Below are 23,823 nucleotides of genomic sequence, written 5' to 3'. Positions count from 1 at the left end.
TATCATCTATCATTCTATCTATCTATCTATCTATCTATCTATCTATCTATCTATCTATCCATCCATCCATCTATCTATCATCATCATCTATGTCTGTCTATCACCGGTGAATTAATACCATGTGGGATTGATGTCATGGGTTGAGCCTGGTTGGGACAGATGTCGCTACAAACTGCTGTGTGGACATATGAGAAATGTTGTTTTTCATATGAGTATCACCCAGGCCTCTCTGGACCCATAAAGGGGAAACTGGGTTTGGGGCTGAGAGCTCCCCGCCTCCCTCCATGAGAAACCACGGAAACAAGGTCACATGACCCGGCCCCTTTAAGGCCGCCCTGCACATTCACTGACCGGCAGGGTCCTGTCCTCCCTCCTCCAGGCAGACACATCTCCTCCGTGTGGACAAGGACAGAAAAGACCGGGAGAGGCTGGTCATGGGCCCCCAGCCCTCCACCCTCCTGGGCCTCGGTGAGTCCTGAACAGAGGGACCGCTCCCAGGGGCAGAGGTGGTGATGGCTGGGGTAGGCATCTCCATCCCTGCTAGGTCTGACCCCAGCCCAGGAGACTCCTGGTCCCTCCTGGGCTCCTGGCCCCTCAGCTGTGGTCCTGGCATAAGTGTGACTCTGGGAGGGTCAGTCCTAGAAGCAGGGGCCGGGGCATGAGGACAGAATTCTGACTGAGGGTCTGATTGGAAGAGGGGAGTGATGGGGGTTGGTCTGGAAACCCAGAGCAGGAAGCAGGATTGTACTCAGAGGGAATGCTGAGGAGGGAGCCTGGGAAATTCTCCAGGAAGGCCCGCTGATTGCAGCCTGGGGAGGATTCGGGTGCTGGGCGTTGTCCTCACCAGCCCTTCCTTTGCAGTGCTCTGTCTGGGCCAGATGATCCACACGCAGGAGGGTGAGTCCCCCTTTCTAAATGGAGTTTTTCAGACATGTTTCATGTTCAGGCAAAACATTGATTTTCCTTAGAGTCCTCTCCTGGTGTGTCTTCAGCTGGAATGAGCCCCAGCCTGTCTCCTTGTCTGGGTCTGTCTGTCTCCCAGCCCTGTCTGTCCCCTCTGGCTATGTTACCTTCAGAAACCCAGCCTTCCTGTCACTTTCACAAACTCCATGTTTGTGAAACACTCCTGACCTCGGCCTTCTCGCTCTGTGCTGCGCTTGGCTCATTGCCCCCTGACCCTCTGGTCTCAACTCAGGGCTTCCCATCACTGCCTCTGAGAGGTCAGCACTGGCCCCTCGTCTTGAGTCTCCACACTCACCCTGAGCCCCCACACTCACCCTGAGCCCCCACACTCACCCTGAGCCTCCCACACTCACCCTGACCCTCCACACTCACCCTGTGCCCCCTCTGCCCTTCCACCCAAGAAGGTTGGTATCCTCCTGTGTTTCTTTATTTGTGGAGCCAAAGGCACAAGGAGGCGTTGGTAAAGGGGAGACAGGAGCTGAGCTGTAGTTGTAGGTATAAGGGAATGAGTGGTGGGGCTGGGCCAGCTCTGTCTCTCAGGGGTTGGGTAACTGGGATGCCTTCTTCCTGTTTTAAGGCCACAGCCCTCTCCTTCCCTCCCAGCCCAGTTTACACACTTGGTGATTGCAGGAGCCTCCTTTACAAGGAAGTGGAAATGGGCTGAGAGGGAGGTGGGAAATGCAGAGGGAACCTCATTGAGTGCTGCTCAGAGGACATGCCCTGCAGTCACGGGTAGGGGGTGTCCACACAACTGGGATCCTGTGAGCAGATCTGAGCTGGAGCTCTACTCCCAAGCCCCTTCTCCTCTAAACTTCCCAAGGGGCAATGCAGCCCCCATTGGTCCCCACAATCTCCCCAGCTGCCCTCAGACCCGGCCAGGTCATTCCCACCATCTCCGACTCCAGCGTCCCTGTGCCCACGAGTGACCCGCTCATCCTCACCCTCTGCCTCCTCCCAGCCTGTCTGTCCCCCTGGAGAGTGGCCACAGGGAGGGGGACGTGCCCGGGTCTCCAGGCTGCTCTGACTGCTCCCTGGTCCCTTAAGGAAAGCCCACGAGGCCACCAGGACTCTGGTTCTTGTGTCACGTGGAGAAGTCACTGGAGGGATGAGAACTAAGTCCCATGGAGGGGAAAGGGGTGATCTCTTTGGGAAGGGAGGGTGCAAATGGTCTAGACCTGGGCTGTGGTGAGGGCTGCATAGCTCTACAGGTTTGCTAAGAACCATGGAGGTGCACGCTTAAGACAGGGGCGGTGTGAGTTTGCAGATTTCCTGACGATGGAGCCTGAGATCCTGCTCTGCTTCCTCCCAGGGGCCCTGCCCAAACCCTCCCTCAGGGCCGAGCCAGGCCCTGTGATCCCCCGGGGACGGACTGTGACCTTCATGTGCCAGAGCCCAGCTGGGGCTGAGTTATTCCGTCTGGATAAGGATGGAAGCCAAGAAGTCTTTGATCAGAAAATTGTGCCTCAAGATGGTCGGCAGGGGACACAGGCCAGATTCCTCATCCCCGCGGTGAATGAACACTCTGCGGGGAGTTACCGCTGCCTCTACAACCAAGGGTCCCGCTGGTCTGAGCGCAGTGAGCCCCTGGACCTGCAGGTGACAGAGGAGGATGTCTCCACTCAGCCCCCAGGTGGGTCCCAGGGCCCCACACCCTGTCCCAGCCACATCTCTGTCCTCGGGCTCCTGCCCTCCTGCTCACCCCCATTCCGGGGCTCCCCTCCCTCTGCACACAGGACCCTCGGCCTTCACCCCTGGCTCAGGGCCCTGGAGTCTGGTCCCATCTGGACACCATGGTGGCCTGGACCCTAAGCCCAGCTTATGACCTTCTCCCACCCCAATGCGTGGCCCCTGGCATCCCTCTTCCTCCCCACCTCAGGGACCGCTCAGCTATCTGCTGCTTCCTGCCGGTCCCTCACATCTCAGCTCAGAGCAGCCTGGGGCTCCCCATCCTGTGCTCCCCTCACACCTGTGGGCGCCCCTCCCATCGCTGTCTGGTGTCTCCTCTGCCCCCCGCCCCCCCAGCGGCCACCCTACATCTCTGCACAGGATACACAGCATCTTGGCCGCTGAGGGGTCTCCCTCCCCGAGAGGCTGTCCCTGGGGGGTTTGGTCAGAGACAGCACGGCCGCCCCAGAGGGACCCCGGGAGGCAGCTCCCCAGCTTGAGAGCTCGGCCTCCAGCTCTAAGGGACCTCCGGGTGCAGGAAGGCTGCCCGGGCTCCGCCCATGGCAGTGCCCGCGGCCTGGACGGACCCCAAAGGCGGGCAGACGAGGGAGAGGGGCCGTGGGTGTCTCTGCCACCCTCTGGGCCGCCTTCCTGGGAATCTCAGCCTCGGGGTTCCTCTCTCCACCCCACCCCCCACCCCACATCTTCACAGACATGGGCTCAGGATGCACAGGGCTACTGGGGGGCAGGGGCAGTGCTGTCTGATATTTTATTTTTTATTTTTTTCCCTTTCTTTTTTTTTTCTTTTTAATTTTTTAAAATTAATCTCTTTAATGATTAAGGTATCACATATTTGTCCCAAACCCCACATTCCAATCCCCCACTCCTCCCCACTCATGCCCCCACCCACCTATTGTACTCGACCACTGGTTAGGCTCCTAGGTGTGCACACAAGTCCTTTGGTGGATCTCTCCCTCTTATCCCCACCCTCCCTCTGAGGTCCAGCTGTCTGACCCATGGCTCCTTGTCTCTGGGTCTGTTCTTGTTCATCCGTCCATGTTGTTCACCATTTCCCCCAGATGAGTGAGATCATGTCCTACCGGAAATATACTTGTAAGAATCGAAAATGAGACAAGCCATCATCGTTACGGCGCTGTCTGTTACGAGGCACTGAGCCTGGCTAGCGAGTGCTGCTCAGACTCCAAGGAGCCTGTGGCGTCCGGATGCCCAGAGGCCAGGCCAGGGTCTCTGTGTCCTCGGCCGCTCCCAGAGAAGGACCATTCCCTGATTCACCATGGTCCCTGAGTCCCTCCTCTCTGCTTCCTTCCAGGGCCCATGCCCAGGCCCTCCCTCGTGGCCGAGCCAGGCCCTGTGCTCCCCCGAGGGACGGCTGTGACCCTCGTGTGCCGGGGCCCAGCAGGGGCTAGGTTATTCCGCCTGGAGCAAGACCTAAGAACTCTGTACGATGTTCGGAAAAGTGTGTCTCAAGGTGGTTCTCAGGGCTCAGAGGGCAGATTCCACATCCCCGCGGTGAGTCACGACACTGCCGGGAGTTACCGCTGCCTCTACAACCAAGGGTCTAATATCTGGTCTGAGTGCAGTGAGCCCCTGGACCTGCAGGTGACAGAGGAGGATGTCTCCACTCAGCCCTCAGGTGGGTCCCAGGGCCCCAACCCCTGTCCCAGCCACATCTCTGTCCTCTGGCTCCTGCCCTCCTGCTCACCCCCAGCCCCGGGGCTCCCCTCCCTCTGCACACAGGACCCTCGGCCTTCACCCCTGGCTCAGGGCCCTGGAGTCTGGTCCCATCTGGACACCACGGTGGCCTGGACCCTGAGCCCCGCCTCAGAGGGGCACAGAGCTGTCCTTGCTGGGCTGGGTGGGGCCTGAGCTCCCAGACACCAGGTGGGCACAGTCCCTTCACGGGGCCCTGAGTCCTTCCCCTCAGGGTGGGGGTGCCCTGCCCTTTCCCCTGGCCAGGCTCTGAGGGGCCCAGGCAATGTGTCCCCTGAGGTCCTCCCTCCATGGGCAAGTCCTGTGGTCCACGGGGGTCCCTGACCAGAGCGGGACGGTGCTTTGGGGTATATTTTTGGATGTGGCTGGCCCCTGGCCTGGTGTGGTTAGACCCTGAGATGAACTGGAGTCAGAGTCTAGCAAGGACATTGAGAAGGATGGAGGAACAGAAGGAGGGAGAAATGAGGGAGGAAGAAAGGGGAAATTCTTCAAGTCCAATTGTCTCCTCTCTCCTCTCTCCTCATCCTGCTGTGACTCAGACTTCTCATGGGGGGGAGGACATGACCAGGGTGAATCCCATCCGCCAGGCCTTGGGGTGTCCACCCAGTTGATCCTGATGCTGTGACCTCCCTGCCCTGGGGGACTGTGGGTGGCACAGTAGCCGGGTGATGTGAGCTCAGTGTCCAGGCCCATTGACCCTGTGGCCGGGTCAGGGGGCTCCCACCCTGTGTGTCCAGGGGCCAGGACCAGCTGCCTGTGCTAATGGGACGTTGTCCTGAGGGGTGGCCAACCGCTCAGACAAGCGGAAGCAGAGAGGGTGCCATCCGGGTGCCCTCGTCTCCCTGAGCCCTTCTGGGGCTTGTCAGGTGGTCCTCTCTACTGGGAGGGGCAGAGCAAGTGGCCAGGTGTGGGCGCTGTGGGCGGGGAAGGACCAGGGGAGTGGGACAGAGGGAGAGGACCTTGGGCTAAGTGCTTGCTCTGTCCCCTTTACAGGAGCCCCTGGAGACCTCTGCTCCCCCACTTGGATCCCAGGCTGGGGGCTGGGGGACCTCAGGGTTCTGCTGGGCATGGGCTCCTGTCTCCTAGGGCCTGGACTGGCCTGGTGGTATCCACCTGTCAGTGACCCTGTCCTATGCTTCCAGACCCTGCCTCCCGGAACTACGAAGTGGAAAACAGCATCAGCCTGATTCTGGCGGGCATGGTCGTGATGATCCTGGTGGCGATTCTGGTGGAAGCTGGGCTCAGCCAGTTGGGCCCCGCAGGGACCACAGGAGTAACCACAAGGGAGCCCCTCCCCCCAGAGAGAGGGGACCCCAGGGCGCCAGCAGGGAGCTCCCTGAGTGCCCCAAGGCTCACGCTGGAGCCTAGGACACCCAGATCTGCCCCCACTGTTTTTCAAGGACAAGAATACCAGGGCCCACATGGGTTAGGATGCTTGGCTTCAACCCCTCCTCTCCCCAGGACCATAGAGAGGAGTCAGCCTGATTGACCAGCAGGCAGACAAGGCCGGCTCCAGGGGAAACAAAGGCCGGTGGAGTGTAGGCAGGGCAGACCTAGCCACATGAGCCAGCCTGACTGCGGAAGCCAGCCTCACAGAAATAACAGGATGATTTTAGACTCAGAGGGGAAGCAGGGGAACCAGGGAGGGGCTGCCACAATCAGGTGAGCTGAGGCAGAGGGACCTAGAAGGTTCAGGTCTGCTTCTGGGCAACAACAGTGGAGAGGATCCATGAGGTGGCCACAGGGGGCGATAGAGAGCAGGTTTGTAGCAAATCTATAGGTACCCCTAGACCTCAGCCTTCAGGGGCAACCATGACTGAGCCTCTCCCCATGTGGGAGTCTCAATGTGCTTGCAATAAAGTTTCCACACTTTGGCTTCAACCTTCTGGTGTGAGATTTCTTCATTCTCTGCGTGTGTGAGATGCCATATGGGCTGGGGAGGAGGGATGAATCCTCATCTCGCTGCTGTGGGTATCACCAGGATCCCCAACCCAGCCCTCCAGGGCCGCTAAGTCATGGGAGGAATGCAAACTGCCCTCCACCATGTGGGTGGGCCTCCTTGCATCGGCTGAAGAGAACAGGATGGACCCCTGGAAGCCGCCGGCCGGCCGACTCCCTGGGGCTTGAATGGCAACAGCAGGTCTCCTGGTCTCCTGCCATCAGCCTCCCTGCACGTTTTGGCCTTGCCAGACTCCTGAACTGTGTGAGCCAATCCTGCCACAGGCATCTCTCTGTATATACATGTCCTGAAGGTCCTGTGCCTGGGACAGACCCACACCGGTAGGATGGGCTCAGCATTTCTTTTGGGGGGCTAGGGGTGTGATGACAATAATTTGAAAGGAGGTAGAGGCAATGGTTGCACAAGATGGTGAATGTATGAAATGCCACCAGATAGTACACGTTTGCCCCTTTTGCTGATCTTGTCTGTATTGTTGACTCTATTACAGAAGTTCCCCACCCTCCTTTTTCCCACCTTTGCCCTCCTTTTATTTATTTATTTATTTATTTATTTATTTATTTATTTATTTATTTATTTTAAATAAATCTTTATTGTTCAGATTATTACAAATGTTCCTCATTTTTCCCCCCTCCATCGCTCCTCTCCACCAGGTTCCCATCCCACCCTCTGCCCTTTCCCCACCCCCCATTGTCCTCATCCATAGGTGCACAGTTTATGTTCAGTATCTTCCCGCACACCCCCCCCCCACTCCCTTTTCCCCCTGAGAATTGTCAGTTCATTCCCCTTCCATACCTCTGATTCTATTTTATTCACCAGTTAATATTGTTCATCAGGTTTTTTAATTCCCCTGGCTTTTAGATTCACTTGTTGATAAATAGTTACGTATTTGTTGTTCATAATTTTTGTCTTTATTTTCTTCCTCTTCCTAAAGAACCCCTTTCAGCAATTCATATAATTCTGGTTTGGCGGCAATGAACTCCTTTAGCTTTATTTTTTTATTTTTTTATTTTTATTTGTGAAGCTCTTTACCTGGCCTTCGATTCTGAGTGATAGCTTTGCTGGGTAGAGTATTCTTGGCTGAAGGTTCTTGCTATTCATCACCTTGAATATTTCTTGCCATTCCCGTCTGGCCTGCATGGTTTCTGTTGAGAAATCAGCTGACAATCATATGGGTGCTCCTTTATAGGTAACTACCTGCTTTGCTCTTGCTTCTTTTAATATTCTGTCTTTGTCTTTTGCTCTTGGAATTTTAATTATGATGTGCCTTGGTGTGGTCCTCTTTGGATTCCTTTTGTTTGGGGTTCTGTGCGCTTCCTGGACTTGTAAGTCTAATTCTTTTACCAGGTGGGGGAAGTTTTCTGTCACTATTTCTTTCAATGTTTTCGGTATCTTGCTCATCTGGGAACCCCATAATTCTGATGTTGGTTCGCTTGAAGTTGTCCCAGACCACCTTTTTCCTTCTGGGGCCTGCCTGGGGTTGCGGTCTCACAGCCATCCCTGGGCTGGGACCCAGGCAGCAGCCCCAAACTCTTTGTGTCCAACCCAATTTAAACCCATTCACCTCATTCTGTTTTTGCAGAGCAAACATTTTAAAACAGCTTAAAGCCAAGTAGTTTTTGTTTAGGTAATGCCAACATGTCATGTATATGGGGTCGTGGCGCCTGGTGGAGTAAGTAACCGCATCCCATTATCAGGAAAGTTGGCAGTGAACTGTCCTGTAAGGCTATTTTGTTAGTTGCAGCTGAGGTTTATGGCCACGTTGACTAGGGGGAAGCATGCTCAAAAATCCCCACTCTCTAACAAATTAATGCCACGTGGGTTGCATCTGGTTTTGGGGCTAGCCTGATTAGGACATATCTCACTAGACACGGCTTCATGAAAAAACTAGAAATTTAGTTTTCATGTATTTTCACCCAGGCCTCTCTGGACCCACAAAGGGGAAACTAGGTTTGGGGCTGGGAGCACCCCGCCTCCCTTCATGAGAAACCAAAGTCACATGACCCGGCCGCCCTGCACTTTCACTGACCTGCAGGGCCCTGTCCTCCCTCCCCCAGGCAGATGCTTCTCCTCCGTGTGAACAAAGACAGAGAAGACGGAGAGAGGCTGTCCATGGGGCCCCGGCCCTCCACCCTCCTGGGCCTAGGTGAGTCCTAGACAGAGGGACCGCATCCCAAGGGCCGAGGGGTGGTGGCTGGGGGAGGCGTCTTCATCCCTGCTCAGTCTGACCCCGGCCCAGGAGACTCCTGGTCCCTCCTGGGGGCCTGGACCCTCAGCACTGGCCCTGAGCTACGTGTGACCCCGGGAGGGTCAGTCCTAGAGGCAGGGGCCTGGGCGTGGGGACAGGGTTCTGACTGAGGGCCTGATTGGAGGAGGGGGTGGGGGTTAATCTGGAAACCCAGAGCAGGAAGCAGGATTGTGCTCAGAGGGGATGCTGAGGAGGGAGCCTGGGAAATTCTCCTTGCCGGGCTCACTGCTTCCTGGAAGGCCCCCTGATTGCAGCCCAGGGAGGACCCGGGTCCTGGCTGTTGTCCTCACCAGCCCTTCCCTTGCAGTGCTCTGCATGGGCCAGATGATCCACACGCAGGAGGGTGAGTCCCCTTTTTAAATGAAGTTTTTCACACATGTTTCATGTTCAGGCAAAATATTGATTTTCCTTAGAGTCCTCTCTGGTGTGTCTTCAGCTGGAATGAGCCTGAGCGTCCCTCCTTGTCTGCGTCTGTGTGTCCTCACGCCCTCTGGCTAAGTTAGCTTCAGAAACCCAGCCTTCCTGTCACTTCCACAAACTCCATGTTCTGTCTCTACCATGACCCCCTCCCAGGCTGAGGGCTCATGTAGCTCATCTTAGCTCATTCATATTTGGCCTTTGGTCTCAGCTCAGGGCCTCTCTTCTCTGCCTCTGAGGAGAGGTCAGCTCTGCCCCCCTCACCCTGAGCCTCCCATACTCACCCTGAGCCCCACACTCACCCGGAGCCCCCACACTCACCCTGAGCCCCCACACTCAGCCTGAGCCCCCACACGCAGCTCTGGGCCAGTGTTATAGCGTATGGCTGTGGGTTGCACAACCCCTCCTCAGCCCTGTGCCCCCTCTCCCCACATTCCTCCCTAGAAGGCAGGGGTCCTCCTGTGTTTCTCCTGTTTGTGGGGACAAAGGCACAAGGAGGTGTCTGTGAAGGGGAGACAGGAGCTGAGCTGTGGCTGAAGGAATGAGGGAAGGAGGGACGGAGGGAATGAGTGGTGGGTCTGGGCCAGCTCTGTCTCTCAGGGTTTGGGTAACTTGGACGCTTCCTTCCTGTTTCAGGGCCAGAGCCCTCTCTTCCCCTCCCAGCCCAGTTTATAAACGTGGGGTTTCAGGAGCCTCTGTCACAAGGAAGTGGAAATGGGCTGAGAGGGAGGTGGGAAATGCAGAGGGAACCTCAGTGAGTGCTGCTCAGAGGACATGCCCTGCAGTCACGGGTAGGGGGTGTCCACACAACTGGGATCCTGTGAGCAGATCTGGGCTGGAGCTCTACTCCCAACCCCCTTCTCCTCTAGACTTCCCAAGGGGCAATGCAGCCCCCATTGGTCCCCACAATCTCTCCAGCTGCCCTCAGACCCGTCCAGGTCTCTCCCACCATGTCAGAATCCAGTGTCCCTGTGCCCACAAGTGACCCTCTCATCCTCACCCTCTGCCCCCTCCCAGCCCTGTCTGTCCCCCTGGAGAGTGGCCGTGGGGACAGCTGCTCAAACAGCTCCCGGTCCCTTGAGGAAAGCCCATGAGGCCACCACATCTTGGTTAGTGTCAGGTGGGGAAGTCACTGGATGATGAGAACTCAGTCCTCTGGAGGGGCAGAGAGCGTGGTCTCTTGGGAAAGGGGTGGTGAAGTGGCTTAAAATTAAATTGCAGACACAGTTGCACAGTTCTGCAAGTTTGCTAAGAACATTAATGTGCACTCTTGAAACACGGGTGGTGTGAGGTTGGAGATTTCCTCACAATGAAGCCTGAGATCCTGCTCTGCTTCCTCCCAGGGGCCCTGCCCAAACCCTCCCTCAGGGCCGAGCCAGGCCTTGTGATCCCCAGGGGACAGACTGTGATCTTCCTGTGCCGAGGCCCAGCTGGGGCTGAGTTATTCCGTCTGGAGAATGATAAAAGACAAACAGTCTCTGATCAGAAAAGTGTGCCTCAAGATGGTTCTCAGGGCACAGAGGCCAGATTCCACATCCCCGTGGTGAATGATGACACTGCGGGGAGTTACCGCTGTATCTATCGACAAGGGCCTAATATCTGGTCTGAGCTCAGTGAGCCCCTGGACCTGCAGGTGACAGAGGAGGATGTCTCCACTCGGCCCCCAGGTGGGTCCCAGGGCCCCTCAACCTGTCCCAGCCGCGTCTCTGTCCTCTGGCTCCTGCCCTCCTGCTCACCCCCATTCCTGGGGCTCCCCTCCCTCTGCACACAGGACCCTCGGCCTTCACCCCTGGCTCAGGGCCCTGGAGTCTGGTCCCATTTGGACACCACGGTAGCCTGGACCCTGAGCCCAGCTCATGACCTTCTCCCACCCCAATGCGTGGCCCCTGGCATCCCCCTCCCTCCCCACCTCCCCTGACCGCTCAGCTATCTGCTGCTTCCTGCCTGTCCCTCACATCTCAGCTCAGAGCAGCCCGGGGCTCCCCATCCTGTGCTCCCCTCACACCTGTGGGCGCCCCTCCCATCCCTGTCTGGTGTCTCCTCCCTCCTCTCCCCCCCCCCCCCCCACCAAGCGGCCACCCTACATCTCTGCACAGGATACACAGCATCTCAGCCGCTGATGGGTCTCCCTCCCCGAGAGGCCGTCCCTGGGGGGTTTGGTCAGAGACAGCGCGGCCGCCCCAGAGGGACCCTGGGAGGCAGCTCCCTCATTGGGCTCCCCAGCTTGAGAGCTCTGCTGCCGGCTCTAACGGGACCTCCGGTTGGAGGAAGGCTGCCCGGGCTCCGCCCATGGCAGTGCCCAAGGCCTGGACAGACCCCAAAGGCGGGCAGACGAGGGAGAGGGGCCGTGGATGTCGCCACCTCCCTTTGGGCCGCCTTCCTGGGAATCCCAGCCTCAGGGTTCCTCTCTCCTCCACCCCCCCATCTTCACAGACATGGGCCCAGGCTGCACGGGGCTGCTGGGGGGCAGGGGGCAGGGGGCAGTGCTGTCTATTATTTTATTTTATTTTTTTTCCTTTTCTTTTTCTTTTTAATTTTTTAAAATTAATCTCTTTAATGATTAACATATCACATATTTGTCCCAAACCCCCCATTCCAACACACTGTGGGGAATTACCGCTGCCTCTACAACCAAGGGTCTAATATCTGGTCTGAGCGCAGTGAGCCCCTGGACCTGCAGGTGACAGAGGAGGATGTCTCCACTCAGCCCCCAGGTGGGTCCCAGAGCCCCCCACCCTGTCCCAGCCACATCTCTGTCCTCTGGCTCCTGGCCTCCTGCTCACCCCCAGCCCTGGGGCTCCCCTCCCTCTGCACCCAGGACCCTCGGCCTTCACCCCTGGCTCAGGGCCCTGGAGTCTGGTCCCATCTGGACACCACGGTGGCCTGGACCCTGAGCCCCGCCTCAGAGGGGACACAGAGCTGTCCCTGCTGGGCTGGGTGGGGCCTGAGCTTCCAGCCCCCAGGTGGGCACAGACCCCTTTAAAGGGCCCAGAGTCCTTCTTTTCTTCTCTCTCCTTTTTTAAAAATAATTAATATATATATATATATATATATATATATATATATATATATATATATAATAGATTTTTTACAGAGAGAGAGGAAGAGAGAGGGATTGAGAGCTAGAAACATCGATGAGAGAGAATCATCAATCAGCTGCCTCCTGCACACCCACCACGGAGGATGTGCCCTCAACTAATGTACATGCTCTTGACCGGAATCGAACTCCAGACTCTTTGGACTGCAGGCTGACACTCTAATTCACTGAGCCAAACCGGTTCCGGCCAGAGTCCTTCTTTTCAAAATGTGGGTGCCCTGCCCTTTCTCTTGGCCAGACTCTGAGGGGCCCAGGCAATGTGTCCCCTGGGGTCCGCCCTCCATGGGTAAATCCCGTGGTCCATGGGGTCCCTGACCAGAGCGGGACGGTGCTTTGGGATATGTTTTTGAATGTGGCTTACCCTCGGCCTGCTGTGGTCACACCCTGAGATGAACTGGAGTCAGAGTCCAGCAAGGACATGGACAGGGATGTAGGGAGAGAAGGAGGGAGAAACGGTGAGGGAGGGAGAAAGGGGAAATTCTTCAAGTCCAAGTGTCTCCTCTCTCCTCTCTCCTCATCCTGCTGTGACTCAGACTTCCCATGGTGGAGAGCACATGCCCAGTTGTGAACCCCATCTGCCAGGCCAGGGGTGTCCACCCAGTTGATCCTGATCCTGTGACCTCCCTGCCCTGGGGGACTGTGGGTGGCACAGTGGCCGGGTGAGGTGAGCTCAGTGTCCAGGCCCTGTGACCTGTGGCCGGGTCAGGGGGCTCCCACCCCATGTGTCCAGGGGCCAGGACCAGCTACCTGTGCTAATGGGATGTTGTCCTGAGGGGTGGCCAGCCACTCAGACAAGCGGAAGCAGAGAGGGTGCCATTCGGTGCCCTCGTCTCCCTGAGCCCTTCTGGGGCGTGTTGGGTGGTCCTCTCTACTGGGAGGGGCAGAGCAAGTGGACAGGTGTGGGCGCTGTGGGTGGGGAAGGTCCAGGGGAGTGGGACAGAGAGAGAGGACCTTGGGCTCAGTGCTTGCCCCGCCTCTTTACAGGAGCCCCTGGAGACCTCTGCTCCCCCACTTGGATCCCAGGCTGGTGGCGGGGGGACCTCAGGGTTCTGCTGGGCATGGGCTCCTGTCTCCTAGGGTCACTGACAGGGTGGTGTCTACCTGTCAGTGACCCTGTTTTCTGCTTCTAGGCCCCGCCTCCCGGAACTACAGTGTGGAGAACAGCATCCGCCTTGGCCTGGCGGGTGTGGTCCTGCTGATCCTGGTGGCGATTCTGGTGGAAGCTGGGCTCAGCCAGCGCAGGGCCCCGCAGGGACCACAGGAGTAACCACAAGGGAGCCCCTCCCCCCAGAGAGAGGGGACCCCGGGGCGCCAGCAGGGAGCTCCCTGAGTGCCCCAAGGCTCACACTGGAGCCCAGGACACCCAGATCTGCTCCCACTGTTTTTCAAGGACAAGAACACCCAGGCCCACGTGGGTTAGGATGCTTGGCCTCAACCCCTCCTCTTCCCAGGACCATAGAGAGGAGTCAGCCTGATTGACCAGCAGGCAGACAAGACCGGGTCCAGGGGAAACAAAGACCGGTGGAGTGTAGGCAGGGCAGACCTAGCCACGTGAGTGAGCCAGCCTGACTGGGGAAGCCAGCCTCACAGAAATAACAGGATGATTTTAGACTCAGAGGGGAAGCAGGGAAACCAGGGAGGGGCTGCCACAATCAGGTGAGCTGAGGCAGAGGGACCTAGAAGGTTCAGGTCTACTTCTGGGCAACAACAATGGAGAGAATCCGTGAGGTGGCCACAGGGGGCGATAGAGAGCAGGTTTGTAGCAAATCTATAGGTACCCCTAGACCCCAGCCTTCAGGGGCAACCATGACTGAGCCTCTCCCCATGTGGGAGTCTCAATGTGCTTGCAATAAAGTTTCCACACTTTGGCTTCAACCCTCTGGTGTGAGATTTCTTCATTCTCTGCATGTGTGAGATGCCATATGGGCTGTGGAGGGGGGATGAAACCTCAGCTCGCTGTTGTGGGTATCACCACGATCCCCAACCCAGCCCCCCAGGGCCGCTAAGTCATGGGAGGAACGCAAACTGCCCTCCACCATGTGGGCGGGCCTTCTCACATTGGCTGAAGAGAACAGGACTGACCGCTGGACACCACCGGCTGACTCCCTGGGGCTTGAACGGCAACAGCAGCTCTCCTGGTCTCCTGCCATCAGCCTCCCTGCACGTTTTGGCCTTGCCAGACTCCTGAATTGTGTGAGCCTATCCTGCCACAGGCATCTCTCTGTATATACATGTCATGTAGGTCCTGTGCCTGGGACAGACCCACACCAGTAGGATGGGCTCAGCATTTCTTTTAGAGGGCTAGGGTTGTGATGACAACAATTTGAAACGAGGTAGAGACAATGGTTGCACAAGATGGTGAATGTATGAAATGCCACAAGATAGTACACGTTTGCCCCTTTTGCTGATCTTGTCTGTATTGTTGACTCTATTACAGAAGTTCCCCATCCTCCTTTTTCCCACCTTTGCCCTCCATTTATTTATTTATTTATTTATTTATTTATTTTTTTTTTAAATAAATCTTTATTGTTCAGATTATTACAAATGTTCCTCATTTTTCCCCCCTCCATCGCTCCTCTCCACCAGGTTCCCACCCCACCCTCTGCCCTTTCCCCACCCCCCATTGTCCTCATCCATAGGTGCACAGTTTATGTTCAGTATCTTCCCCCCTCCCCCCCACTCCCTTTTCCCCTTGAGAATTGTCAGTTCATTCCCCTTCCATACCTCTGATTCTATTTTATTCACCAGTTAATATTGTTCATCAGGTTTTTTAATTCTCTTGGCTTTTAGATTCACTTGTTGATAGTTATGTATTTGTTGTTCATAATTTTTATCTTTATCTTCTTCCTCTTCCTAAAGAACCCCTTTCAGCAATTCATATAATTCTGGTTTGGAGGCAATGAACTCCTTTAGCTTTATTTATTTATTTATTTTTATTTGTGAAGCTCTTTATCTGGCCCTCGATTCTGAGTGATAGCTTTGCTGGGTAGAGTATTCTTGGCTGAAGGTTCTTGCTATTCATCACCTTGAATATTTCTTGCCATTGCCGTCTGGCCTGCATGGTTTCTATTGAGAAATCAGCTGACAATCGTATGGGTGCTCCTTTATAGGTAACTACCTGCTTTTCTCTTGCTTCTTTTAATATTCTCTCTTTGTCTTTTGCTCTTGGGATTTTAATTATGATGTGCCTTGGTGTGTTCCTCTTTGGATTCCTTTTGTTTGGGGTTCTGTGCGCTTCCTGGACTTGTAAGTCTATTTCTTTCCCCAGGTGGGGGGAAGTTTTCTGTCACTATTTCTTTCAATATGTTTTCAGTATCTTGCTCTCTGTCATCTTCTGAGATCCCCCCATAATTCTGATGTTGGTTCGCTTGAAGTTGTCCCAGACCACCTTTTCCCTTCTGGGGCCTGCCTGGGGCTGCGGTCTCACAGCCATCCCTGGGCTGGGACCCAGGCAGCAGCCCCAAACTCTTTGTGTCCAACCGTATTTAAACCCATTCACCTCATTCTGTTTTTGCAGAGAAAACATTTTAAAACAGCTTAAAGCCAAGTAGTTTTTGTTTAGGTAATGCCAACATGTCATGTATATGGGGTCCTGGCGCCTGGTGGAGTAAGTAACCGCATCCCGTTATCAGGAAAGTTGGCAGTGAACTGTCCTGTAAGGCTATTTTGTTAGTTGCAGCTGAGGTTTATGGCCACGTTGACTAGGGGGAAGCATGCTCAAAAATCCCCACTCTCTAACAAATTAATGCCACATGGGTTGCATCTGGTTTTGGGGCTAGCCTGATTAGGACATATCTCACTAGACACGGCCTCATGAAAAAAACTAGAAATTTAGTTTTTCATGTATTTTCACCCAGGCCTCTCTGGACCCACAAAGGGGAAACTAGGTTTGGGGCTGGGAGCACCCCGCCTCCCTTCATGAGAAACCACGGAAACGAGGCACATGACCTGGCCCCTTTAAGGCTACCCTGCACATTCACTGACCTGCAGGGCCCTGTCCTCTCTCCTCCAGGCAGACACATCTCCTTCGTGTGGACAAGGACAGAGAAGACGGGGAGAGACTGGCCATGAGCCCCTGGCCCTCCACTGTCCTGGGCCTAGGTGAGTCCTAGACGGAGGGACCACATCCCAGGAGCCCAGGGGGTGATGGCAGGGGGAGGCATCTCCATCCCTGCTCAGTCTGACCCTGGCCCAGGAGACTCCTGGTCCCTCCTGGGGGCCTGGACCCACAGCGCTGGCCCTGACCTAAGTGTAACCCCGGGAGGGTCAGTCCTAGAGGCAGGGGCCTGGGCATGGGGACAGGGTTCTGACTGAGGGCCTGATTGGAGGAGGGGGTGGGGGTTAATCTGGAAACCCAGAGCAGGAAGCAGGATTGTGCTCAGAGGGGATGCTGAGGAGGGAGCCTGGGAAATTCTCCTTGCCGGGCTCACTGCTTCCTGGAAGGCCCCCTGATTGCAGCCCGGGGAGGACTCGGGTCCTGGGCGTTGTCCTCACCAGCCCTTCCCTTGCAGTGCTCTGCATGGGCCAGATGATCCACACGCAGGAGGGTGAGTCCCCTTTTTAAATGAAGTTTTTCACACATGTTTCATGTTCAGGCAAAATATTGATTTTCCTTAGAGTCCTCTCCTGGGGTATCTTCAGCTGGTATGAGCCTGAGCGTCTCTCCCTGTCTGCGTCTGTGTGTCCTCACGCCCTCTGGCTAAGTAAGCTTCAGAAACCCAGCCTTCCTGTCACTTCCACAAACTCCATGTTCGGTCTCCACCATGACCCCCTCCCAGGCTGAGGGCTCATGTAGCTCATCTTAGCTCATTCATATTTGGCCTTTGGTCTCAGCTCAGGGCCTCTCTTCTCTGCCTCTAAGGAGAGGTCAGCTCTGCCCCCCTCACCCTGAGCCTCCCACACTCACCCTGAGCCCCCACACTCAGCTCTGGGCCAGTGTTACAGCTCATGGCTGTGGGTTGCACAACCCCTCCTCAGCCCTGTGCCCCCTCTCCCCTTCCGCCCAAGAAGGCAGGGGTCCTCCTGTGTTTCTCCTGTTTGTGGGGCCAAAGGCACAAGGAGGCGTCGGTAAAGGTGAGACAGGAGCTGAGCTGTGGCTGAAGGAACAAGAGAATGAGTGGTGGGGCTGGCCAGCTCTGTCTCTCAGGGATTGGGTAACTTGGATGCTTCCTTCCTGTTTCAGGGCCAAAGTCCTCTCCTCCCCTGCCCAGCTCAGTTTAGAAACCTGGGGTTGCAGGAACCTCAATTGCAAGGAAGTGCATGTGGGCTGAGAAGGAGGTGGGAAATGCAGAGGGAACCTCAGTGAGTGCTGCTCAGAGGTGGTGCCCACAGTCAGGGGAGAATCCATACCTACTAGGGTCCTGTGAGCAGGTCTGGGCTGGTGTCCACTTTCATCCCCACTAGAACCACCATGGGGCCCTTCATCCCCCATTGGTCCCCACAATCTCTCCAGCTGCCCTCAGACCCGGCCAGGTCACTCCCACCATCTCTGACTACAGCGTCCCTGTCCCTACGAGTGACCCGCTCATCCTCACCCTCTGCCCCCCTCCCAGCCCCGCCTGTCCCCATGGAGAGTGGCCGTGGGAAGGGAGACATGGGTGGGGCCTCAGGCTGCTCCGACTCTTCCCATGTCCCCCTGAGAAAAGCCCATGATGACACCAGAACTTGTGTCATGTGAAGAAGTCACTGGAGTGATGAGTCCCTGAGGGGTAGAAGGCATGGTCTCTTGGGGGAGGAATCCTGCAAATGGTCTAGTCCTGGGCTGTGGTGAGGGCTGCACAGCTCTACAAGTTTGTTATAAACCATGGAGGTGCTCGTTTGAAATACGGGCGGTGTGAGGTTGGAGATTTCCTGATGATGGAGCCTGAGATCCTGCTCTGCTTCCTCCCAGGAGTTCAGCCCAAGCCCTCCATCAGGGCCGAGCCAGGCCCTGTGATCCCCCGGGGACAACCTGTGACCTTCGTGTGCCGGGGCCCAGCTGGGGCTAGGTTATTCCGCCTGTTGAAGGATGGAAGACTTGTATCCTCTTATCAGAAAAGCGTGTCTCAAGATGATTCTCAGGGGACAGAGACCAGATTCCTCATGCGCGCTGTGAATGAACACGATGCTGGAAGTTACCGCTGCCTCTACAAGCAAGGGTCCCACTGGTCTGAGCGCAGTGAGCCCCTGCAGCTGCAGGTGACAGAGGAGGACGTCTCCACTCAGCCCTCAGGTGGGTCCCAGGGCCCCGCACCCTGTCCCAGCTGCGTCTCTGTCCTAGGGCTCCTGCCCTCCTGCTCACACCCAGCCCTGAGGCTCCCCTCTCTCTGCACACAGGACCCTCGGCCTTCACCCCTGGCTCAGGGCCCTGGAGTCTGGTCCCATCTGGACACCATGGTGGCCTGGACCCTGAGCCCCACCTCAGAGGGGACACAGAGCTGTCCCTGCTGGGCTGGGTGGGGCCTGAGCTTCCAGACACCAGGTGGGCACAGACCCCTTCAAGGGGCCCTGAGTCCTTCCCCTCAGTGTGGGGGTGCCCTGCCCTTTCCCCTGGCCAGGCTCTGAGGGGCCCAGGCAATGTGTCCCCTGGGGTCCGCCCTCCACTGGCAAGTCCCGTGGTCCACGGGGCCCCTCACCAGAGTGGGACGGTGCTTTGGGGTATTTTTTTTTTTTTTTGGATGTAGCTTACCCCTGGCCTGGTGTGGTCAGACCCTGAGATGACCTGAGGGTTCAGCAGGGACATGGAGAGAGAAGGAGGGCAGGAGGAAGGGAAATTCTTCCTTTAACACTGAGTGTCTTCTCTCTCCTCTCTCTTTATCCTGGGGGGACTCAGACATCCCCTGGGTGGTTCCACAAGCTCCGAGGTCCGAGGCCTGGGGGTGATGGCATAAGGAGGCGTCTGTAAAGGGGAGAGATGGGAGCTAAGCTGTGCCTGAAGGAATGAGGGAATGAGTGACCAAGAGAATGAATGGTAGGGGTGGCCAGCTCTGTCTCTCAAGGATTGGGTAACTGGGATGCCTTCTTCCTGTTTCAGGGCCAGAGCCCTCTCTTTCCCTCCCTGCCCAGCTTACACACTTGGGGTTTCAGGAGCCTCCATCACAAGGAAGGGGAAATGGGCTAAGAGGTTGGGGAATGCAGAGGGAACCTCAGTTAGTGCTGCTCAGAGGACATGCCCTGCAGTCACGGGTAGGGGGTGTCCACACAACTGGGATCCTGTGAGCAGGTCTAGGCTGGAGCTCTACTCCCAACCCCCTTCTCCTCTAAACTTCCCAAGGGGCAATGCAGCCCCCATTGGTCCCCACAATCTCCCCAGCTGCCCTCAGACCCGGCCAGGTCATTCCTAGCATCTCAGACTCCAGCGTCCCTGTCCCCACGAGTGACCCGCTCATCCTCACCCTCTGCCCCCCTCCCAGCCGTCTGTCCCCCCAGAGGTAGCTGTAGGGAGGGGGACGTGACCGGGTCCCCAGGCTGCTCTGACTGCTCCCTGGTCCCTTAAGGAAAGCCCACGAGGCCACCAGGACTCGGGTTCTTGTGTCACGTGGAGAAGTCACTGGAGGGATGAGAACCGAGTCTCTGGAGAGAAAAGGGGTGGTCTCTTGGGGAAGAGATGGTGCAAATGGTCTAGACCTGGGCTGTGGTGAGGGATGCATAGCTCTGCCAGTTTGTTATAAACCATGGAGGTGCACGCTTAAGACAAGGGGGGTGTGAGGTTGGAGATTTCCTGATGATGAAGCCTGAGATCCTGCTCTGCTTTCTCCCAGGGGCCCTGCCCAAACCGTCCCTCAGGGCCGAGCCAGGCCCTGTAATCCACAGGGGACAGCCTGTGACCTTCGTGTGCCGGGGCCCAGCTGGGGCTAGGTTATTTCGCCTGGACAAGGATGAAAGACGTGTACCCCCTTATCAGAGAAGTGTGTCTCAAGATGGTCGGCAGGGGACAGAGGCCAGATTCCAAATCTCTGCGGTGAATGATGACACTGCCGGGCGTTATAGCTGCCTCTATCTCCAAGGGTCCCACTGGTCTGAGCGCAGTGAGCCCGTGCAGCTGCAAGTAACAGAGGAGGACGTCTCCACTCCGCCCTCAGGTGGGTCCCAGGGCCCTGCACCCTGTCCCAGCCACATCTCTGTCCTTAGCCTCCCTGCCCTTCTGCTTACCCCAAAACCTGGGGCTCCCCTTCCTCTGCACCCAGGACCCTTGGCCTTCATTCCTAACTCAGTGCCCTGGAGTCTGGTCCCATCTGGACACCACTGTGGCCTGGACCCTGAGCCCCGCCTCTGAGGGGACACAGAGCTGTCCCTGCTGGGCTGGGTGGGGCCTGAGCTTCCAGCCCCCAGGTAGGCACAGACCCCTTCAAGGGGCCATGAGTCCTTCCCCTCAGTGTGGGGGTGCCCTGCCCTTTCCCCTGGCCAGGCTGAGGGGCCCAGGCAATGTGTCCCCTGGGGTCCGCCCTTCATGGGTAAGTCCCGTGGTCCATGGGGTCCCTCACCAGAGAGGCACGGTGCTTTGGGGTATTTTTTTGGATATGACTTGCCCCTGGCCTGGTGTGGTCAGACCCTGAGATGAACTGAGAGTCCAGCAAGGACATGGAGAGAGAAGGAGGGAGGTAGGAAGGGAGGGAGGGAAAGAGAGAGGCAAGGAGGGATGGAGGGAAATTCTTCCTTTAACACTGAGCATCTTCTCTCTCCTCTGTCTTTACCATGGGGGGACTCAGACATCCCCTGGGTGGTTTCACAAGACCCGATGTAGCCCCCAAATTGAGGACTGGAGTAATGGCATATGGAGGTGATGTAAAGGGGAGAGATGGGAGCTAAGCTGTGGCTGAAGAAATGAGGGAATGAGTGACCAAGAGAATGAATGGTAGGGGTGGCCAGCTCTGTCTCTCAAGGATTGGATAACTGAGATGCCATCTTCCTGTTTCAGGGCCAGAGCCCTCTCTTTCCCTCCCAGCCCAGTTTAGACACTTAGGGTTTCAGGAGCCTCCATCACAAGGACGTGGAAATGGGCTGAGAGGGAGGTGGGGAATGCAGAGGGAACCTCAGTGAGTGCTGCTCAGATGATGTGCCCTGCAGTCACAGGTGGGGGGTGTCCACACAACTGGGGTCCTGTGAATAGGTCTAGGCTGGAGCTCTAACCCACCCCATTCTCTTCTAGACTTCCTGTGGGACAATGCAGCCCCCATTGGCCCCCACAATCTCCCCAGCTGCCCTCAGACCTGGCCAGGTCATTCCTACCATCTCAGACTCCAGCGTCCCTGTCCCCACGAGTGACCTGCTCATCCTCACCCTCTGTCCCCCTCCCCGCCTGTCTGTCCCCCTGAAGAGTGGCCATAGGGAGGGGGACGTGCCCGGGTCTCCAGGCTGCTCCGACTGCTCCTTTAAGGAAAGCCCACAAGGCCACCAGGACTCGGGTTCTTGTATCACGTGGAGAAGTCACTGGAGGGATGAGAACTGAGTCTCTGGAGAGGAAAGGGGTGGTCTCTTGGGGAATAGATGGTGCAAATGGTCTAGACCTGGGCTGTGGTGAGGGATGCATAGCTCTGCCAGTTTGTTATAAACCATGGAGGTGCACGCTTAAGACAAGGGGGGTGTGAGGTTGGAGATTTCCTGATGATGGAGCCTGAGATCCTGCTCTGCTTCCTCCCAGGGGCCCTGCCCAAGCCCTCCCTCAGGGCCGAGCCAGGCCCTGTAATCCACAGGGGACAGCCTGTGACCTTCTTGTGCCGGGGCCCAGCTGAGGCTGAGTTATTCCGTCTGGAGAAGGATAAAAGACAAACAGTCTCTGATCAGAAAAGTGTGCCTCAAGATGGTTCTCAGGGCACAGAGGCCAGATTTCTCATCAGCGCGGTGAGTTATGACACTGCCGGGCGTTATAGCTGCCTCTACAACCAAGGGTCCCGCTGGTCTGAGTGCAGTGAGCCCCTGCAGCTGCAGATGACAGAGGAGGACGTCTCCACTCAGCCCTCAGGTGGGTCCCAGGGCCCCGGACCCTGTCCCAGCATGTCTCTGTCCTCAGCCTCCCTGCCCACCAGACCTGGGGCTTCTCTCCCTCTGCATACAACACCCTCAGCCTTCTTCCCTGGAGTCCGGTCCCATCTGGACACCACGGAGTGCCCTGGAGTCCGGTCCCATCTGGACACCACGGTGTCCTGGACCCTGAGCCCTGCCTCAGAGGGGACACAGAGCTGTTCCTGCTGGGCTGGGTGGGGCCTGAGCTTCCAGCCACTTGGTGGGCACAGACCTTGAGATGAACTGGAGATAGGATCCAGCAGGGATATGGAGAGGGAGGGAGGGTGAGAGGGAAGAAAATTCTTCTTTAAATCCATGTGTCTTCTCTGTTCTCTCTCCTCATCCTGCTGTGACTCACACATCCCATGGGGGGGGGGGGGGCGGGGTGCAGAGCACATGCCCAGGCATGGACCCCACCCATTAGGCCTGGGGGTGCCCACCCAGTTGATCCTGACCCTGTGACCTTCCTGCCATGGGGGACTGTAGGTGGCACAGTGGCCAGGTGAGGTGAGCTCAGCGTCCAGGTCCTCTGACCCTGTGGCCGGGTCAGGGGGCTCCCACCCCATGTGTCCAGGGGCCAGGACCAGCTGCCTGTGCTAATGGGATGTTGTTCTGAGGGGTGGCCAGCCGCTCAGACAATCGGAAGCACAGAGGGTGCCATCCTGGTGCCCTGGTCTCCCTGAGCCCTTTTGGGGTGTGTTGGGCCGTCCTCTCTACTGGGAGGGCCAGAGAAAGAGGCCATTGTGGCTGCTATGGGCGGGGAAGGGCCAGGCAAGTTGGGCAAATGGAGAGGAACTTGGGGACAGTGCTTGATCCGCCACCTTTACAGGAGCCCCTGGAGACCTACACTTCCCCAGCCAGGTGTCCCCCACCCCTCAGCCTGGGGTGTCCCTTCCTTGGGGCTCTGTGGTACAGTGGGATCCTATTCATAGGGCCTGGCCTGGCCGGGTGGTGTTCCCCTGTCAGTGACCCCCTGCCCTCTGCTTCCAGGCCCCGCCTCCCGGGACTACAAGATGGAGAACAGCATCCGCCTGGGCCTGGCAGGCGTGGTCCTGCTGATCCTGGTGGCGATTCTGGTAGAAGCTGGGCTCAGCCAGCGCAGGGTCCCACAGCGACCACCGGAGTAACCACAAGGGAACCCCCCAGAGAGAGGACGCCCCAGGGCACTAGCAGGGACCTGCCAGATGGCTGGGAGGCTCATGCCGTAGCCCAGGAAACACAGAGACTGTCTTTCAAGGACAAGAGAATCCATGTGCATAGGATGCTTTGTGTAGGGAGTGTCTCTTTGGTTAAACCTTGGACTAACCTATGGAAGGGTCATAAATAAGTCCCAGCCTGGAGGACAGAGCTCTCCCAGCATAATTAAGCCTGACCAGATAGTCCTCCCAAATTCCTCCCTAAGTTATTAATTGACTGTGGGAGGTTCAGCAAGTGTTGCCAAAATAAGAACAATTGTATACATCTTAATCTACCCTTGTTTTAACCAGACTATGAAATATTGATCGGCTGATCAATAAATATCATTGTGGCCTCCCTGGCTCCTTTCAGACCTAGCATCTGCTCTGGGCTGGGGGAGGCAGACATGGGGCTCGTTGGCCTCATGCTCTCTCTCTCTCTCTCTCTCTCTCTCTCTCTCTCTCTCTCTCTCTCTTTCACACACACACACACACACACACACACACACACACACACACACACACACACGGGTATTTTGTGTCCTCATCCAGGCAGGGGAGATCCACGGATCCCCAGCTGCATTTTCTT

General features: G+C 56.8%; 2 protein-coding genes across 9 annotated transcripts; both read left to right on the top strand.

Moving 5' to 3' along the window:
* The first annotated feature begins 326 nt into the window (after positions 1-326).
* On the top strand, positions 327-23,699 carry LOC311633610 (leukocyte-associated immunoglobulin-like receptor 2). Of its 8 annotated transcripts, XM_084906508.1 has the most exons (7): positions 336-468; positions 862-897; positions 2,273-2,559; positions 18,256-18,289; positions 19,818-20,138; positions 21,698-22,018; positions 23,050-23,699. In XM_084906508.1, the coding sequence occupies exons 1-7, from the start codon at positions 435-437 to the stop codon at positions 23,184-23,186; spliced, it is 1,170 nt and encodes a 389-aa protein (XP_084762634.1). In that variant the 5' UTR covers positions 336-434; the 3' UTR covers positions 23,187-23,699. The 8 variants fall into 8 exon arrangements, with proteins under 8 accessions (XP_084762637.1, XP_084762634.1, XP_084762636.1 ...); XM_084906510.1 differs by lacking the exon at positions 862-897 and having other exon boundaries at positions 433-468; XM_084906507.1 differs by lacking the exons at positions 336-468; positions 862-897; positions 2,273-2,559 and adding exons at positions 16,049-16,179; positions 16,590-16,625 and having other exon boundaries at positions 17,969-18,289.
* Positions 7,960-13,951, top strand: LOC311633822 (leukocyte-associated immunoglobulin-like receptor 2; the record flags this gene model as incomplete). The annotated part of the gene is made up of 6 exons (XM_084906843.1): positions 7,960-7,988; positions 8,374-8,462; positions 8,872-8,907; positions 10,325-10,648; positions 11,618-11,695; positions 13,209-13,951. The coding sequence occupies 6 exons, from the start codon at positions 7,960-7,962 to the stop codon at positions 13,343-13,345; spliced, it is 693 nt and encodes a 230-aa protein (XP_084762969.1). The 3' UTR covers positions 13,346-13,951.
* Positions 23,700-23,823: the final 124 nt, after the last annotated feature.

The sequence above is a fragment of the Pipistrellus hanaki genome (genome assembly GCF_964339955.1).
Source record: "Pipistrellus hanaki genome assembly, chromosome: 15".
NCBI lineage: Eukaryota > Metazoa > Chordata > Mammalia > Chiroptera > Vespertilionidae > Pipistrellus > Pipistrellus hanaki.
The sequence above is the reverse complement of the archived record's forward strand: the minus strand, read 5'-3'. Positions and strand labels throughout refer to the sequence as shown.

Excerpts from the sequence above, each read along its gene's own strand:
- LOC311633610 (XM_084906508.1), top strand. The coding sequence starts at position 435 with ATGGGCCCCCAGCCCTCCACCCTCCTGGGCCTCG. Across the intron at positions 2,560-18,255 it reads GTGAGCCCCTGGACCTGCAG|GTGACAGAGGAGGACGTCTC; the intron begins GTGACAGAGGAG and ends CTGCAGCTGCAG. Across the intron at positions 20,139-21,697 it reads CGTCTCCACTCCGCCCTCAG|GGGCCCTGCCCAAGCCCTCC; the intron begins GTGGGTCCCAGG and ends GCTTCCTCCCAG.